General features: G+C 40.1%; 1 protein-coding gene across 1 annotated transcript in view; it reads left to right on the top strand.

Annotated features, from left to right (window-relative positions):
• Positions 1 to 1,291: 1,291 nt before the first annotated feature.
• OIT3 (oncoprotein induced transcript 3) overlaps positions 1,292 to 19,480 on the top strand; it is a 29,879-nt gene continuing 11,690 nt past the window's right edge. The window contains exons 1-6 of the mRNA XM_069071509.1: positions 1,292 to 1,385; positions 5,578 to 5,952; positions 6,764 to 6,871; positions 10,594 to 10,716; positions 15,815 to 15,937; positions 17,172 to 17,332. Of these exons, the coding sequence (XP_068927610.1) occupies positions 1,292 to 1,385; positions 5,578 to 5,952; positions 6,764 to 6,871; positions 10,594 to 10,716; positions 15,815 to 15,937; positions 17,172 to 17,332 (984 nt within the window). The remainder of the gene's footprint in view (positions 1,386 to 5,577; positions 5,953 to 6,763; positions 6,872 to 10,593; positions 10,717 to 15,814; positions 15,938 to 17,171; positions 17,333 to 19,480) is intronic.

The raw sequence follows: 19,480 nt of genomic DNA, 5'->3' as shown, positions 1-19,480 counted from the left end.
AGAGAGCACTGGGTCTGAAGTGAGGAAGACTCATCTTCATGAGTTCAAATGCGGCCTCAGATACTTACTAGCTGTGTGACCCTGGGCAAGTCACTTAACCCTGTTTGCCTCAGTTTCCTCACCTATAAAATGAGCTCGAAAAGGGCATGGCAAACCATTTCAGCATCTTTGCTAAGAAAACCCCAAACGAGGTCATGGAGAACTGGACACAACTAAAAAAATAACTGAACAACACAGTCTGGCTACAGCCCATCCTTCTAGGTTTATTCCACATTACTCCCCAGTGCACACTGTATCTTCTAACTAAACTGACTTACTAGCTGTTTTCAAAACTTTTCGTTCGATTTCCTCCATACCTTGGCAAAGGCCATCCTGCGTGCTGGGACACCCCTCCCTTAAAGGCTCCAGTCAGGTGCCACCTCCCATGGAAGGAGGCCTTTCCTGGTCTCCCCACTGTTAGCCTTCTCTCATTCCTGTTATCCTCAATTTACTCATCTTTATAGATGTATCCTCCCCCACTGCCGTGTTTATTCCCTGCCTCACCTGCATCCTCTACCTCTGCCTAAGCTCCATGAGGGTGCATACTTTTTTTTCTTTAAGGGAGATAGTACAGAAAATATCCTCATTTTAGAGCTGACAAAGCTGAGGCTTCTTTGGTCACACAGGTAGGAGGGGTCATTTGAACGTGGGTCATCCTGGGTCCGTGTCTAGCTCTCATCACTCTGTCCACTAGGTCACCCTAAGTCTCCAAAAAAGACTCAGAGTATTCCATTAAGGGTCTCTTCTATTCCATAGCTATCGCTACTATCATTATTGGAATGATTCCACTGTTTTGACATTCTGCATCATTCTCTTGTCTCCTGAGCTTAAATGACTCCATTGTCCTTTGGTCCTTGATGGTAAAGTAGAAAGCATAATGATGTAACAAATTATGGAAGAAATGAAACTTCTGGCCGTGTGGTGTCGGGGGGAGGGTGTCCCCTTTTCAGTTCCCTTCTGAGTAAGATATATTGGACACGTCACTACAGAGAACTTGGGAGAGAAAACAATAGAAGGATGAGTTTTTTAAGGGAAAATATCAGAAAAAAAATAACCTTGTTGACGGTGCAAGTCTGTGTTTCTACAAGGGGTCAAGGCTCGAGCAATGCCCAGCTTATTCCTTCATCCCCTTCCTCTGATAAAGCTGCCATGACTGCTGATAAAGCCTCTGCTCTTAAAAGCCTAAAGGTCTCAAAAACTTAGACTGAAAGAGAGTGCTAGACCACAGAAGGAAAGAAAAGGCAGTTAGAAGATGCTTGGGTCCTGTGGCTTGGTCAAGAACATGTTCCAGGTGCTACTTTGGGCCTTCTGCCTTTTCATCAGAATCACAACGGTACTGCCGATGGGTGAGTGTATCTGTGGGGGTATTTTGCCCTTGGCCCATGCTTGTTGCCACTTGCTGCTGTAATCTGGGGTCCAAGAGCCAGATTCAGAACCCATCAATACTGGCTGGAGGATGGCCCTGAGGATTTAGAATTCTTTTGGCCTGTAGGAGCTTGCTTTTACAGCATAAACTGGACCTCTTTTCTCTTCTGTTGATTCAGTCTCCTAGATTTCCACAAGTCTGGCCACTCCACTTATTTCTTGATGAGTTCATTACTAGACTAACATCTCCTAAGTCTAGTCATTACCCCAGTAACTAGCAAGAAAAATGCTAAAATGGAGGTGTTAACATCTCAAGGGTCTTTTTAGGCAAAATAAGACAGGAATTCAGTTCAAGGTAAAGTTTCCTGTTAATTTTTTTTTTAATTAATCCATCCCTTCTACCATCTCCACCCCACACACATACACACACACACACACACACAGAGCAATTTTTTTTTAAATAAAAAGCAATTCTCAGCTGCATAGTTCAGCAAAACAAATTCCCACATTGGGTTGGGAGAAGAGAAAGCTTCAAGGACGTTTTGATCATCTGTATTAGATCTGTATTTTCACATATAATAGATTGAATTCAGTTCTTACACTTATTAGTCTCCAGTAAGGGCGGGAAAAGTGGGTCTAAGTTATAGCATGAAACAAGAATTAACAGCTTTCATAAATCCAAAAATGGCTACCAAAGGAAATTTCAGAATTTTTGTGTCTTTTTAAAAAAAATTATTTTTTCAGTTCCAAATAATCTCCCTCCTTCCACCTTCTCCTTGATCCATTAAGAAGGCAAGAAATAGGAGACCCATTATACCTATGAAGTCATGCAAAACATATTTCCACATTGGCCATATTGAGAAAGAAAAAAGAAAGCTATAAAAATAAAATGAAAAAAATGATTCAATCCACTCAGCATTCAACAGTTCTCTCTCTGAAAGGGGATAGCATTTTTTACCATGAGTCATTGCCATGGATCATTGTGTTGATCAGAGTAGCTAAATCTTTCCTGGCTGATTAACATTACAATATTGCTGTTATTGTGTTCTCCTAATTCTGCTCACTCCACTTGTATTAGTTCATCTAAGTCTTCACAGGTTTTTCTGAAACCATGCTTTTTTTAGTTCTTTTTTACAGCACGATTGTATTCCATCATAATCATATAAACCTGTTCCACTCTTCCCCAATTGAAGGACATTCCTTACTTTCCAATATGTTGCCATAGCAAAAAGAGCTGCTGTAAATATCTTTGTACATGTGCATAAATGCAATTTTCCCCCTTTTTTCTTTGATCTCTTTGGGATACAGACCTAATCACAGCATTGCTGGGTCAAAAAGTATGTAGTTTTATAACCCTTTGGATGTAGTTCCAAATTGTTCTCCAGAATGGTTAGACCAATTCACAATTCCAACAATGCATTACTGTAATTATTTTTCCAAATCCCCTCCAGCATTTGTCATTTTCCTGTTCTGTCATGTTAGCCAATCTGAGGAGTATGAGATGGCACCTCAGAATTGATTCAATTTTCATTTTTCTAATCAATAGTGATGTAGAGAATTTTTTCATGTGAGTATCGATAGTTTTGATTTCTTCTTCTGAAAACTACCTGTTCATATCCTTTGATCATTTGTCAGTTGAAAAAGGGCTTACTTTTATAAATTTGGCTCAGTTCCCTATATATTTGAGAAATGAGAACTTTACCAGAGAAACCTGCTGTAAAAGTTTTCCCCAATTTTTTGCTTTCCTACTCATTTTAGCTGCATTGGCTTTGTTTATAAAAAAACTTTTTTATTTTCACCTAATAAAAATTATCCATTTTACCTCCTGTATCTCCTCTATCATTTGTTTGATCACAAACTTTTCCCTTATTCAGAGATCTGACGAGAAAATTTATCCATGATCCCTTAATTTGCTTATATCACTCTTAGGTTCAAATCATGTACTCATTTTGAGCTTTTTTTGTATACATTGTGAGAGGTGAGCCTATGCCAAGTTTTTGCCAAACTGCTCTCCAGTCTTCCCAGCAATTTTTGTCAATTGGTGAGTTATTGCTCCCGTAGCTTAGATCTTTGGGTTTATCAACACAAGGTTACTGTGGTCTTTTAGCCCTGTTTATTGTGTGTCTAATGTATTTCATTGGTCAGTTATTCTATTCCTTGTTCAGTATCAAATTGTTTTGACAACTACCACTTTGTAAGATTGTTTGAGATCTGGTACTGCTAAACTGCCTTTACTTTTTTTTTTCATTGATTTCCTCAAAATTCTTGACCTTTTATTCCTTTAGATTATGAATTTTGTCATTATATTCTTTTTTTCCTTGCTTTTTGAAGGGGAGAAAGTAGGGCAGTTGGGGTTAAGTGACTTGCCCAAGGTCACACAACTAGTTTTTTTGTGTTTCATGTCTGAGTCCGGATTTGAACTCACATCCTCTTGATTCCAGGGCTGGTGCTCTATTCATTGCCATTGTATTCTTAACTCTATAAAGTAATTATTTGGTTGTTTGGTATGGCACTAAGTAAATTAATTTAGGTATTGTCATTTTTATATATTGGTTCAATCTACGCATGAATAATAAATATCACTGCAATTGTTTAGATCTATCTATTTGTGTGAAAAGTGTTTTGTAGTTGTTTTTATATAGTTCCTGTGTGTGTCTAGGCAGGTAGATTCCCAAGTATTTTATATTGTCTGCACTTATTTTAAATGGAATTTTTCTTTCTATATCTTCTTCCTGTGTTTTGTTGATAAATATACAGAAATGCTGATGATTTGCATGGGTCTATTTTATATTCATCTATTTAATTTAGATTGTTAGTTTTATTGGTATATAGTTGGGCAAAATAGCTTCTAATAGTTGCTTTAATTTAATCTTAATTGGTTGTGCATTCACCCTTTTCATTTTTGATACTGTTAATTTGGTCTTCTTTCTTTTTTTAATCACTGCCTTCTGTAATCTACCCTCCCCCTTATCACCACCCCCTTTCTCTTAGCCTCCTCCCCTCCTACTTCCCAGTTGGGTTAGATGAATTTCTATACCCAACTGTATGTGTTTGTCCATACGTGTGTGTGTATGTATATATATATGTATATATATTCTCACATGTATTATGTATATTGTGTAAATATGTGTATATGTGTGTGTATAGTTTTGTTGTTAAGTCATTTTTCAGTAATGCCTGACTGTTCCCCTAGTTGGGAATATATATGTGTATGTATATACATATGTATGTGCGCGCACACACACACACACACACACATTCATCTCTGAACCAGTTCTGATGAGAATCAGGTTCATGCGCTGCCTGCTTCCTCATTTCCCCTCCATTGTAGTTGTTTAGAGGGCTAGGTTTTGTACCTTTTTTTTTTTTTTACCAAGCCATTAATTCTATTTTTGTAACTTTCTTACATTGTTCTCATTTATTTTCTCATTTTTTCAAACTCTACTGCTCTTATTTGATTTAAATTTATTTTGTTCTTTTAAAAATCTCTTTCTTTATAACTCTTCTAGGAAGGTTTGTTGGACTTAAGTCCAATTTGCATTTTTCTTTGAGGTTTTGATTGTAGATGTTTTCATGTTTTTTTCTGAGTTTGTGTCTTGAGCTTCCTTGTCAATATTTAGAAGAGAAAAAAAAAAAGAAGCTTTTTTATGGTCGGCTTCTTATTTAGTTGTCTGCTCATTTTCTCAGTCTTTTTCTTGACTTTGACCTTTGCATTAGAGTTGAGATTCTGTGGCTAGATTTGGGAGTCCAGGTTTTTGGTACTTCTAAAGTAGTGTGACAGGGAGAGAGTTCTGGTCACTATCTGGTACTTACCCAAAATTAGGGCCTCCTCCCTTGTGACAACAGACCATAACTTCTCTCCCTGGAACTATAACCGAGAACTGGGTAATGGGCAGAGGAGCTGCACATGGCACCTGATGCTGCACCCACTGCCAGCACAGGGGCCCCTGTCGTCTCTTTCTGATCAGGTGTTTAGTTCTCCTTCTTGTCCTTAGGCTCTGAGCGCCCCTGCTTCCACCATGTTGTTTCCTCCTCTTCGCATAAAGGATTTTTTTCCTTTGGTAAATACTAGGCTTGCTCCTAAAACTTCATCCTAGTGATGCACATTTAAGAAGCAGGCTCAGCTCGTCCACATGAAAGGCACCCCCTTTGAGCAATTCTCTTCATTTCTAGCACTGGACCCCTGCTCTGCTTACATCAGCTTGAATGAGCCCTGGAGGAACACCGATCACCAGCTAAAGGAGGACGATGGTCAGCCTGCCTGTGACAGCCATGTGGATGGGGAGTGGTACCGCTTCACTGGCATGGCCGGAGATGCCATGCCCACGTTCTGCATCCACGAGAACCACTGTGGCACCCATGCACCCATCTGGCTGAATGGCAACCACCCACAAGAAGAGGATGGCATTGTACAACGCCAAGCCTGTGCCAGTTTCAATGGAAACTGCTGCCTCTGGAACAACACCGTGGAGGTCAAAGCCTGCCCTGGAGGCTACTATGTCTACCGTCTGACTAAGCCCAGTGTCTGTTTTCATGCCTACTGTGGCCGTAAGTAACTTCCCTTTGTTTTTTGCTATCAGAGAAGCGTTAAAGAGAAAGGTGCTATGAGATGTGTAGCATCTAAGGGCTCCTGGAGACAAAGCCACAACTGGGGTGGGGTGAGTGGGGTGCTGGCCCAGGGTGCAGAAGATAGTCGGTATCACAAGGCACATTTACTCCCTCTTGGTCACGATCCTGTGGCCTGCTGCTACCACAAACTGACCCCTGGGACACTACCCAAGGTGACGCACTCCTCTCCTCTACCTTCACAAGAACAGGCCGCCCCTTCCCCCGAATCTGACTGTACCCCACAGGGTTGAATTGTTCCCACACCACCACCCTTCAACTGAATTTATGCTGGGAGCCAGAATCTTTAGTAAAGGGTTTGCCTGGGGATCATGTAATATAGATCCTTTCTATTTGGTATTTCTAACAAGAAAATTAAGCCTGCTGGGCCAAGAGTCTGTGAGACATTCCTGAAGGATGAAGGGGTAGTAATTGGAATCATGCCTTCAAGTCATTCTCATAATCATTATTTTTTTTTTCTGTCACCTTGGTCTGACAAAATGTCAGAGGAATAAATATTCTATTCAGTTAGAGACTGTATCTACAAGACAGAAATGTCAGTGCTTCTCCATAGTACCCTCAGAGGAAAGTCGAGAAAATCATGATCATCTACCTAATTCCACTGGCTTCAGGAAGCCCTGAAACCATCATGGCAGCCCTTTGAATAACATCCCCCAAGTGGTGATGTTAGACACCAGTGAGAGTCCCTAGGCCCTTTTCCCTAATCATCATCATGTCTCTGGCCTTACTGCAGATTTCTATGACATCTGTGATGTGGTGGATTGCCATGGCACTTGCTCTAACCCTGAATGCACCTGTTCTGAGGGGACCAGCCTGGGCCCAGACCAACAAACCTGCCTGGGTAAGAAAGCACCAGTGAGGTGGGGAATTGACCAAGCAGGTAAAAGGGTCCAGCAGGCAGTTGGATATATGGGATAGACAGTGGGGGACAGATGGAAGCTATGTATAGAACTTTGGAGTCATTTGGATGGAAATGATAACTGAAGTCACAGGAAGCATGTGACAACAGATAGGCCAGTAAGACTGAAAGGGTAAAAGGAACCTGCAGAAGGTGTGCCTCTGCAGTTCTCTGGGCAGAACATGCTCCATCCTTTTGTCCTGCCAGATCAAGGGTAAAATTGAAGCAGGGCTCAGTTTATACTGTGATTAGATGAACAGGGAGTCTAGCACTACCTAAAGAAATTCTCTCTTAAAGTGGCACAAGGGTATTTTTATCTTTCTTGGGCAGCAGAAAGAGAGGGATAATGGGCAATTTGAAAAGAATCCAGGGCTGCTTAAATTACTTCTTCCACTCTCTGTGTCTTAGAGAAATCAGCAGGCTGAAGATCCTTGCAAACCTTTTCCTTTCCTCTGATATTTGTTTAATTCAAAGGGAAATAGATTAAACTAGGGATAATAAAGGTACCTGATGGCACCACCAAAAAACACTGCCAAAGATGGGAGAGATAATTAGGCGACAGAGAGTGCAAAGGGGAAGATGTTTTAATTTGTAAGTTCAAATCAATTCATTTGTGGAGTACCTGCTACATCCAAGACATTGTGCCATGTACTCCAGAGGTAAAAAAGATGAAAATGAAAGTCACTGTCCACAAAGAGGTTACTTTCTGTGGAAGTTACGACATATGTATGAATAAGTAAGTCTAAATTATGCACCAGGTAATTTTAGGAGGGAGAGAACAGCCACAGGGCCATGGTGAGAAAGGAGGAGAGAAGCAGGGAGCCTGGGCTAATCCTTGAAATAATCTAGGGATCCTAAGAGGCAGAAATGAGAAGTAAGGGCAGTGCAGACACGGACCATCTGTGCAAAGACATAAAAACAGGAGAAAGAATGTCACATATGGGGAACAAAAAGGCCAATTTCAGTTTTATCTGTGAATGTGAGAAAAAGGAAAGAAAACTGGAAAGAAAACCCTTCTGTCCTCATTCCCAACACTAGCTTTTTGTGAAGCACCACACATGCCTTAATAAGGGCGTGCCCAGAAGGACTCTTGGTTTCTTCTGAGCTGTTTGTGGGTTTATTCTTCAATCTGTTGACACTAAGGATCTGTGATTGCATCAGCGAGAAATTCAGACAAAGTGCACCAGAAAAACATGAGGGAGGAGAAGTAACTTTCTGCTGGACAATCAGAGGTTTTTCCCGGATGCAGTGACACATGGGCTGAGCCCTGAAGGCGGGCATGGATTGCAATAATTAGAGAGGAGAAGGGAGTACATTCTTATGTTAGGGAAGGCCTACTTGGAGTGCTTGGAGACTGGACAGAGGCAGGATCAAGGAACAGCTAGAGGCCCAACACTCAGGCCACAAACAGGGAATTATCAGAAGGTGAAAGAAGGCTAAAGCCACACACTTTGGGGCCTGATTATGAAGTTAAAACCCAGGCCAGGTTTTGCTTTAATTTTTTCCAACAGGCAAGAGAGATCCATCACCAATTCTGGAGCAGGACAGTGACATGATTGAGACTGTGCTTCAAGAAAATAATTTTGGGGGGCAGCCAGGTGGTGCAGTAAGAGCACCCCGGAGTTGGGAGACCCTGGGATCAGTTCCAGCCTCAGATACTTAACACCCACACAAAAAACCTGGTTGTGTAGCCTTGGGCAAGTTACTTAACCCCAATTGCTTTAAAAAAAAAAAAAGAAAAAAAAAGAATTTTGGTGACTTTGGGAAAGTCACAACCCCAATTGCCCTCCAAAAAGCAAAAACAAACAAAAAAAGAAGCTAATTTTGGCAGCTTGGATAAAACTGGAGTCAAGGAGAAAGGAAGCAGAAAGCCCAGTTAGGAAGCTATTATAAGAGTCCAGAATGAGGTAATTGATGAACTAGGTGGTGGCTACATAAGAGGAGAGAAAAGAACAGACATGAAAGATGTCATGGAGGTAGGATCAACAGGACTCAGCAACTTATTGAAGAGAGGGTGAGAGAGTGGGTGTAGTCTGTGATTCCAAGGTTTTGAGCTTGGGTGCCTGGTAGTTCATCAATAGAAACAGGGACTTTTGGAAGAAGGGCAGATTTGGGAAGGCAAAGGTGAGTCAGTTTTGCATGTGTTGAGTTTGAAAACCCAAAAGGAAGACCAGGTGAAGGGATGCAGCAGATAGTTAGACATAAAGGAAAGGGATCGGGGGCTAGGTGGTAGCTTTGGGGTTTCTGCATTGAGGTGATGACTGAAGTCAGTGGAGTAGATGAAATGAAGGGGAGAGCTCAGAGAAAGAAGAGGCTCGAGAACAGAACCTTGCAGCACAGAAGGTGGAAAGGAAACCAGCCAAGAAGGAACAGTTATAGCAACAGGAAAAGGATGGGGAGAGCAGAGTCACAGATACTAAAGAAGAAGAATATTAAGGAGGGGACAGTGGACAGCATCCAATGGTGCAGAAAGATGAAGGAAAATGGAGACAAAACAAGCCATTAGCTTTGGAAATTAGGGCAATTTCAGGAGAGCTGGGGTCAGAAGCCATATTGCAAGGAGCTGATATGAGTGAGTGATGAGGAAATGGAAGTAGAGGGAAGAAGTGCAGACTATTCTTTCTGAAAGGGCAGCAGTGAAGGGTAGAAGAAACACAGGCTGATAGCCCGAAGGAATGACAGTGAAGAAAACGGACTTGGAGAGAGACAGCTTTTCAGGGGTGCATGTTTGTTTTAAGGTCTGCTATATTCTTTTTTCTCTCGTTTCTTTTTTCCTCAGTTACATGTAAAAACAATTTTTAACATTCATTTTAAAAATTCTGAGTTCCAAATTCTCTCCTTTCCTTCCTCCCCAACCCTCCCCCCCCCTCATTGAGAAGGCAAGCAATTCAATATGGGTCATACATGTGTAGTCATGCAAAACATTTCCACAACAGTCATGTTGTAAAAGAAAACTTAAATAAAAAAACCCTCAAGAAAAATAAAGAAAGCAAATAAAGTATGCTTCAATCAGTATTCAGACACCATCAGTTATTTCTCTGGGGATGGGAGAGTATTTTTCATCCTAAGTCCTTCAGAGTTGTCTTGGATCATTGTCTTGCTGAGAATGGCTAAGTCATTCACAGCTGATCACCTTACAATATTGCTGCTGCTTTGTACACAGGACATTTCACTTTGCATCAGCTCATCAAAGTCTTTCCAGGTTTTTCTGAGAGCGTCCTGCTTATCATTTCTTATGACATTATTATACCAATAATAGTAAGGAATCCGTGTTTTGAATAAATGAAGTACACTTATATTACAATATTGTTAGCATATCCTGACCTCCAAAAGTACCTGCATGTCCCACAGTTTTGCACTGCATCTGACTAGAAAGAATTGGCCAGTAGTCTAGTTAATTAGTCTTCTATATTTTAGCAGAGAGAAGTTGTGCTGGTTACAGGATTGGTATGTGTCTACAGGTGGGTGGAAGGCACCTTGGACCACTGTGTATTATACAGAGCAATAGAAAGCATGCTGGTTTTATCTGGAAGAATGGAGGTGTTCTTCCAAGGGATTTGAGTTTCCCTGTGATGGAAACTATCTTGCTTGTTACAAGAAACCCCCTTCTCCTCTCATCAATTACTGCTTAGTCATGTATTGTTTGCATAATTTCTACTCTACAGATGAAAATGAATGTGAAAAAAACAATGGTGGCTGCAGTGAGATCTGTGTAAATCTGAAGAATTCTTACCGCTGTGAATGTGGGGTTGGACGTGTGCTGGGAAGTGATGGCAAAACCTGTGAAGGTGAGAATGGGGGAGAAGGAATTCAAACTGAGGACCGGGATCAGGGGTAGGAATTCATAATGTGACATAATGACATTGACTTCTCCATTCCTCTGGAGAGGAATGATTCTCTTATACCAGAGTATAACTTTGATTTACTGTCCATTTAATGGGTTGGGTGGAGTGTTACACCTGGCATTAGGAAGATCTGAGTTCAAATCTCACTTCTGATACTTACTAGCTGGGTCACCATCAGCAAATCACTACTCCTCTCTTTGCCTTATCTCTGTTTAGAAGGGGATGATAATGCCCATAGCACCTATCTCAGAATGTTGTTATGAAGGTTAAATGAAAATATATTTAACACACTTTAAAATTTTAAAGCTCTATGCAAAGTCAGTTATTATTATGAAGAGGGTAGTTGATTTTATACCCTCTGAAAGTGTCTTAAGACATAGGGAAGACAAATAATAAATTCTTCTTTTTAAGAAATTTAAGAAATAGTGGGGCAGCTAAGTGGCACCATGAATAGAGCACTGACCCTGGAGTCAGGAGGACCTGAGTTCAAATCCGGCCTCAGACACTTAACACTTAGTAGTTGTGTGACCTTGTGCAAGTCACTTAACCCCAATTTCCCTGCCTTCCCCCCTACAAAACAAAATAGAAGTGGTATATACATTTTATATAACCAAGCAATAATGAAGCCACAAATCAAAACGATGTTTTGCAGTAGTTATGGAATAGGTGAAATAAAAAAGACATTCCTACATGATATTCTAATGGATCCTCCCCTTCAGGCTGCCTTTCCTGCTACAGGCAGTTTGTTGTTCAGTCATTTTCAGTCTGACTCTTCCTGACCCCACTTGGGGCCTTCTTGGCAAGGATACTGGAGTGGTTGGCCATTTCCTTCTCCTACAAATGAGGAAACTGAGGCAAACAGGGTTAAGTGACTTGCCCAGGGTCACCGAGCTAGTAAGTGTCTGAGGGTAGATTTGGATTCCTGACTCCAGGTCTGACACTCTATCCTGCACCACCTAGCTGCTGTCTTTACCTTTCTGGGTCTCCATTTCCTCATTTGTAAATTAGGAATAAGAATCACAGTCATGTAGAGCTGCTATAAGGAAAGAGTCTTGCAAACCTCCAAAGGCTATGGAAATGAAAGTTGTGTTTTTCCACAAGCTCATTTGGGTCTAGTTGGATTAAATGTTACAAAGCACAGAAAGACCCAAGCATGACTTGCACCAATAGAGTATTTGAAAGTCTTAGATAAAGGATGTGTTAAGTACTGCAGTAGTCATTATGTGCTGCATATGCAGACAGTGCCTCCAAGAACAAGGCTAAATTTATTTGGGATTTTATTGAAATAAGTGTAATGGCCTGGATTCTTCCTTAATCTTCTTTATTTTCTGCAATAATCTTTGCATATTTGAGCTCTGCGGGAGATAATTAATTCCGAAGGAGGCTCCTAAGGAGCATTCCTAATTACTCGGGACCAGTTCATTGGCTGAACATGTAGTCTGTTCGTCAGACTTCTCTCATCCTTGTCATCCATAAATCCATGGATTGAAAAGGAAAACTTTGGACAAGTTCTACTTCGGGACTTATTTTCTGAAAAACTTTTCCTCTATCTAAATTACTGGAGACATAGAATCATGAGGTTAGGTGAAACCACAGGGCTCTAACCTGAAGCAAGACATCCCTAATCAACAGAATCTATTAATCCCTTAGGCCACCTTAATTTCCCCAAAGGTGAGAGTACTTGGAATTAGAATTGGCTGAGTATTAAAACTGGCTCTTAGTATTTTTCTAAAGAAAAAAGACTTGAGAATTCATCCATTCCAACTTTCTCATTTTACATGAGGAAATGGAGGCCCACTGAATCACAGAATTTTAGAGCTGGAAGAGACCCTGGCTGCCATTTAGTTTAATGCAGGGATGGGGAACCTGGGGCCCTCTAGGTCCTCAAGTGAGACCCTTTAACTGAAACCAAATTTTACCTTCTGTGAAGGGCCTAGAGGACCACATGTGGCCTCAAGGCCGCAAGATCCCCACCCCCTGGAACTTTAGCCTATAATTTCCCTTAAAATATGCCAACAAATTGTTATCCAGACTGTGCCTGAAGACCTCCAAGAAAAGGGAACCCATTAGCTTCTGAGACAGCTTTTTCTACTCAGGGAGAGCTCTAGTTGTTAGGAATTTTTTTCTGATATCCAACCTTAAATTTCTTCTTTGCAATTTTTCCCTAGCTCTGGCCTGGTCTTTAGGGCCAAGCAGAATGCATCTGGTCCCTCTTCCACAAACAGCACTTCAAATACTTGAAGAAGTGAAATGACTTATCCAGGACCATTCACTCACTCAATCAACATCTGTTAAATCCCTACTACGTGCCAATCACTATGCTAAGCTCTGGGGATGTGAAAAAGAGGCAAAAGACAGATCCTATCCTCAAGGAGCTTACAATCTAACAAGGGAGACAAAATACAAATACATACAAAGCAAACTACATACAGGATAAATAGAAAATAATTAACAGAAGGAAGGCACTACAATTAAGAGGGGTTGAAGAAAGCTGGTGATAGAAAATGAATGGGATTTTAGTGGGATCATAAAGGAAATCCAGTAAGGTCAGTAGTTAGAAAAGAGGAGAGAAAGCATTACAGGCATGGCAGATGACCAGAGAAAAAGCTAATAAAAGGAATAAGGAAAGGAAATTTTAATGTTGACTTTTAATGTTGATTTTTTCCTACTTGAAGATGCCCAATTAATCATTATTACTTATTTGAACTTGTGATTTCATCTATGTAGGGAATTCCCAATACACCTTCCACAAAGACAAATTGAGAATTCATAGTCTTGGGCAGTCTTAAGTTAAGAGAGACTGTGGTTATATATCCAGTACATGCTGGAGGCTAGAATTGAACTTGGGTCTCCCTAAGTCCAAGGACAGCTCTTTATCCAATATACCACATTGCCTCATATACAATCAAATATACATTTCCCCCCATTGAAAATATACGTTTCAAAGGCCAAAGGATTGCCTTTATCTGTTAAATTTATAGCTTCATAAATAGGATTGCCTTGAGTTTGTCCACTCTTAAGTTTCACAAAAATTAATTTAAAATAATTTAATTAAATTAATTAAAAAGTTAATTTATTAATTTCAAGAGAAACAATATTGTATGTAATCATTGTATAAGAAACAATTGAAATCACAATCAGGAGGCAGCTTTTGTCCCTTTGAGAACTGATGGCACCCCCATTAAGGAAGGACCCTTTCTAGATGCTGAGACAAGAAAGTACTCCCAATGAGACTGGTTTTTGGGTTCTGAGCTTGGACTCACAAAGACCTGAGATCAATCTTTCATAGATATTTACTATCTGTGTTCACCTGGATATCTGACATCACCAGAGTGGATTTCACTTAGGAGTGATCAGGGCTTTGCTCCAGAGTACCAACATCCAGGGGGGCCATACTTCCTCCATGGGAAGAAGACAAGCTTCCTCTTGTACTATTCCAAAAATCAGGGCCCTACCTGGTGGTTCTGCCCACCCTGTGCAACAGAACTTCCTCAAGAAGGACCCTATAGGGTCCTATACCTGTGACATTCCTCTCCCTGGACCTGCCTTCCCCTTCAATTTCGCCTATGTATGAGATGAGCCCTTTCTCAAGTATCCCCCATCCCCAACTTCATCTACAAGTGAATTTGTCCAATGTGCAAGCATACCTGCTAATGGCTCTGTTTCTATAATGGCACTCAAATGCTATGCGTTCATCAATATTTTAAATTATTGGTCTTCCTTTCATCTTCAGAAGACATATGGTGCCTATCTGTAATATCACAGAGTCATGAGAGAGTAGTTTTAAAGCAGTCGCTTTGATGATGCTTTCCAAAATTAGATAAATTAGTACATTCTTTGAATCAGTGTTTTTTAGTCTCCCAGCTCCTTCTTTCTTGCATCTAAGAATTTTTACTGTTCCTCTGGAAGTTTAATAACAGCAAGGTTTGTGTTCTGAAGGTGACAAACTGAAATTATGTTAGCTATAACATTTTTCTTAGGAAGAACATTTTTACTTGGGAACTTGAAAAATGTAATGGTCTTGAATCTTCCCCATAAAGGAAATGTGGGTAAAAAAGCTCTTTTGGGCAAAATTTCTTAATGTTTTTATTTTATGCCATTCTGGTTTCATGTTCATATTGGGTTGCTATTACAGAAAGCCTTAACCTGAATACATTTGGGTTCTGAGATCCCAAAAGCAGCAGGTAATGGACCAATGGACAATGAACCCAATTCACAACAGTAGCCAAGATCTTGTCTAGTTGAATGCACATCCTGACAGTAAGAATAACAGATTCTTTCATATTTGATACTGCTCTGCAAGCTTTCAAACAGGATGAAGAGAATATTTCATCAATTGAAATTGGTCTCTTCTGTTTTCTACAAGCTTGGCTTCACTACCCCATTTATTCAGTAAAATTGCAGCTAGTCAGGAAAATTCCATTTTACTGGGGGAAAAAATTGAGATCCAGGGGCATTATCAGAAATGTGCACTTCCCTGATCAAATTCCAACAAGTAATCTTTCTCCATTTGGGTTTCTTACCTCATCTCTAATTACACATAGTACTTGTCAATAAGTAGCCTAAATAGGAATGACTGCATGAGTAAAGAGCTGATATTGAAGTCCTGAGTTCTAATCCTTTCTAATCCTATCTTTGACACATGATAGTAGTATGACCATAGGCAAGTCACTTAACCTCTTAGCCTCATTTTCCTTATTTTCAAAATAGGGAAAATCATAGCACCTACCTCCCAGGGTTGTTGTAAGGATCAAATAATATACATATTTGCAAACCATAAAGCATTATGTAAATGTTAACATTATCATTATTATATCACTAGATGACCTCTCAGGTCCTTTCCATCTCTGAATCCAAGATCTTACGATAATTGTTTTGAATTAGTGAAGGGAGCTTACATATTATAAGTTCTCTAAACTGAAGAAATCACAAGTCCAGAGCCCCGATCTTGCAAGAGTTTTATTGCAGCATTGCCTTCCCAGGCCAGGAAGTTCCTAGGCTGATATAACTTGCCCACTTGGCTTTTCTATTTCTGTTGCAGACATTGAGGGTTGTCAAAACAAAAATGGCGGCTGCAGTCATTCCTGCCGTGCATATGGAATAACTTATCAATGTGAATGCCCTCGCGGGTTGGTGCTATCTGAGGACAATCACACTTGCCAAGGTAGGACTTGGGCTACGACCCAGCCTCTATTGAAACTTACTTAATATCCTTCTCCTCTCTGGCACTTGCTGCCCTCCAGGTCTCTGAACCCCTGCCACTCTTCAATACAAGGCTTCCTGAGCATAGCATATTCCTGAATCAGTACTCCAGAATTTTTCAGGAGGGTAAGAAGTTTTGGAAGAAACTTTCCAGAAGATTTATAACTCTTTAACATTCTAAGATGAGACTGGGTTAGATGATCTCCAGTCCCTTCTAGTACAAAATTATTGACCCTATGATCACCTAGCAAAGAAACCTAAGTCTCCTGACTCCCACTTAAACACTCCCCCCCCAGATTATGGTGTGATTACATGGCCCAATTTACTAGACTATGTTATTACCTGACCATAAACAGACAATTCCATAAATACCCAACCAACATTTATTTTCCTAACAAATAAATGAGAAGAAATCACATGGATAAATGATTCTCCATATAGGTACAACAGCATTTGCTGTTTCTTCCTCCAGGGACTACCCCCTCAGAGCATGAGCTTCTCAGGGCCCAGAATGTGATTTCTCCATATTGATTATTATAATTTTTTTTATCATATATTGGGCTGTGTCTTGACCCTCATTAAAGAGAGGAACTTTGGGAACTATCTAAGTTGGAAGAAGAGAAAAAAATCACTGTATCTTACAGGCAAAGCAATCTTTTTGTATTAAATGAAAATTAAGTTTATCAATAGTTTGTGGTTTACTAAGTGAAACAATGACAATCCAAAACTTTCCCAAACCATACCAACAGTGTCTGTTTTATGGGGCAAGAATTAACATGGTCACAGGAGTTTCCTGAGGAGGTTTAAGCCTACACAGAAGAGTACTTTTCATGTACTGCCAGTAAATTGACTTTATGGGATAAATATTAATCCTCTAAGAGTTCAGGTCATATGTGTTGTCATATCTTTGGAAGAGATCTGAGGGTAGAATATTTTTAAATTCTGGAAATAAATGTTTTCCCTTAAACAATAACAGAATATTTAAGAAATATATCCCAGAAGGAAGAACTCTAAGGTTATATATTCACTGACTTCAAGGTCTTTGAAAGATGTTGGAAAACACTAACTCACATAAGTATAAACTTAGACAACTCGAGTGCCCCCAAGACAAAATTCTTTCTTCTCAGTATCTTCCTTGCCCCTAGCCCTTGCTTAAGTTTTCTGGTTGTGCCTGACAATTGTCACCTTTCTTTCAGTCCCTATGAGATGCCAGTCGAATGCTATTGAAGTGAATATCCCCAAGGACTTGGTTGGGGGTCTGGAGGTCTTCCTGACCAATACATCTTGCCGAGGAGTATCCAATGGCACCCACATCAATATCTACTTCTCCCTCAAGACCTGTGGCACTGTGGTTGATGTAGGTTCCTAAGGTGGGGGAAGACATGTGGGGATGATTCAAAGACCTAAAGTTTGGGAGATGGTTATAGATTGAATGCTTTAAGTCACAGACAAAATAGGCCCATAATAGAGAATTTAATTCAATATAATGAGCATTTATTAAGCACCATCTATGTACCAGATACATATGTAAGAGGCAGCAAAGTGAACAGAAAGCAGGCTTCAGAGTCCTCAGGGAGCTTACATTTCACTAAACTGAGCCTAAAGCACTTCACCCATGAAATAGCTGGTGATATTTTCATGAGAATATCAAACCCAACTACTGCTAGACTTTCAGTTACTTCTCAAAATTGTAATCTCCACTGCTCTCTCTTAGAATCCTATATTTCCAAACATCTCCTGGGCATATCCACCAAAATGTCTCACCAAAACCTCAAACTCAACACATCCAAGACTGAACTAATTATATTCCCTCAAAACCCTGTCCCTCCTTCTAAGTGCCCTAATTCTGGTGAATGGCACCATCATTCTCCAAGTCTTTCAGATAAGAAACCCTGCATTCTTTTGTGTCCAATACAGAATGAAATTCCCCTAATCCTCTGTCTCCTATTTTATCTCTAAATATGAAAATCTTTCTGCTCCTGCAAGGCACAGCTTAGATGCTGCCTTTCCCATGATGTTTCCTCTGAGCCCACCCAAGTAGAAGGTTTCACCTCTCCTATGAAGTTAATTTGTATTATAGTTATTTCTGTCCATATTTCACGCTTCTACTAGTTCATAAACCTCTTTGTGTTAAGGACTTTGTTGACTTTCATCCTGGTATTTCCAGTTCCCAGCATAATACCTTCTATACAGGATGCACTTTAACAAATATTTGTTGAATTAAATTGAATTTTTAATTTTAGAACATAGTGAATGATATAGAAGGTAAAGAAGAGGATCAGATTAAGGGTAGTAAGTTCATTCATTCATCATTTATTCAGCCCTGCAAAATCCTACTCTGATGCCTCATCATGGCACGGAGGTGACCTTGAGCCCTCCAAGGCTATGCACGAAGCAAAAGGTTTTACCATAATGAAGAATATTCAGGTACAGTACCTGCGAGAGACTAGATAACCAAGCTATTTGGTGATGAATTATTTGGCAAAGACAATTCACAAAACAAAGAAAAATGCAAAACAGCCTTTAGTCCTGTGCAGGCTCAGTCTATTTCTATAGGGAAATTAATTCAGTCAACACAAACTTAGAGTGCACAATAACTTGCAAAAAGGTCTATGAGAAATACAAAGAAGTACACAACACCATCCCTACCAAGAGACTTACAATCTAGTTGGGGAGACAAGACATACACGTGGGAAAAAGTAAATAATCAGTGCCAAATGCATGGTTCAGACAATAGGTGCTTTAGGAATGGATCAGAAGGGACTCATAGGAGTCATCTTGGACAAAGAAGCCTCTGTGGAGAACCTGAACTAAGCCTCAAAGAATGTATATGGTTTGGTTATGTAGAGTAAAGATTGTCTGGAAAAGAAAAAACATGAGCAAAAGTTCAGAGGTGGGAATGAGTAAGCCATGATCTCGAGTCAGTGAATAGATCACCCTCTTTGAAATAAAGGGTTAATTTGAACATTGTAGGAGATGTTGTCAGAAAGACAGGTTGGCCCCAGATTATGGAAGCCCTACAGGCTAGGGAAAAAGAGGTTAGACTGCTGAACTAATAGCAAGCAACTGAAGGTGTTTTGACAGGTATTGATGTGGGTTTTCTGCGTAGTTATTGTCTTAAAGAATAGTGTTTAGAAACTATTCTTGCAGTGTTATACAGGTTGATTAGATAGAGAGATAGATATTTGTTGTTGAATTGTTTCGGTTGTATTTGATTCTCCATGACTTCATTTGGGGTTTTCCTGGCAAAGCTACTGGAGTGGTTTGCCATTTCCTTCTCATTTTACAGATGAGGAAACTGAGGCAAACAGGGTTAAGTGACTTGCCCAGGGTCCCACAACTAAGAAGTGTCTGCAGCCAGATTTGAAGTCAGGAAGACTCATCTTCCTGACTCCGAGTCCACCACTGCACCACCTAGCTGATAGCTAGCTAGATAGATAGATAGATGATAGATAGATAGATAGATAGATAGATAGATAGATAGATAGATAGATAGATAGATAGA

This window comes from Petaurus breviceps, unplaced genomic scaffold (assembly GCF_028583685.1).
Source record: "Petaurus breviceps papuanus isolate PSGF00001 unplaced genomic scaffold, PetGlider_PUasm1.0 90825, whole genome shotgun sequence".
In the NCBI taxonomy this organism is placed as follows: Eukaryota; Metazoa; Chordata; class Mammalia; order Diprotodontia; family Petauridae; genus Petaurus; species Petaurus breviceps.
The sequence above is the reverse complement of the archived record's forward strand: the minus strand, read 5'-3'. Positions and strand labels throughout refer to the sequence as shown.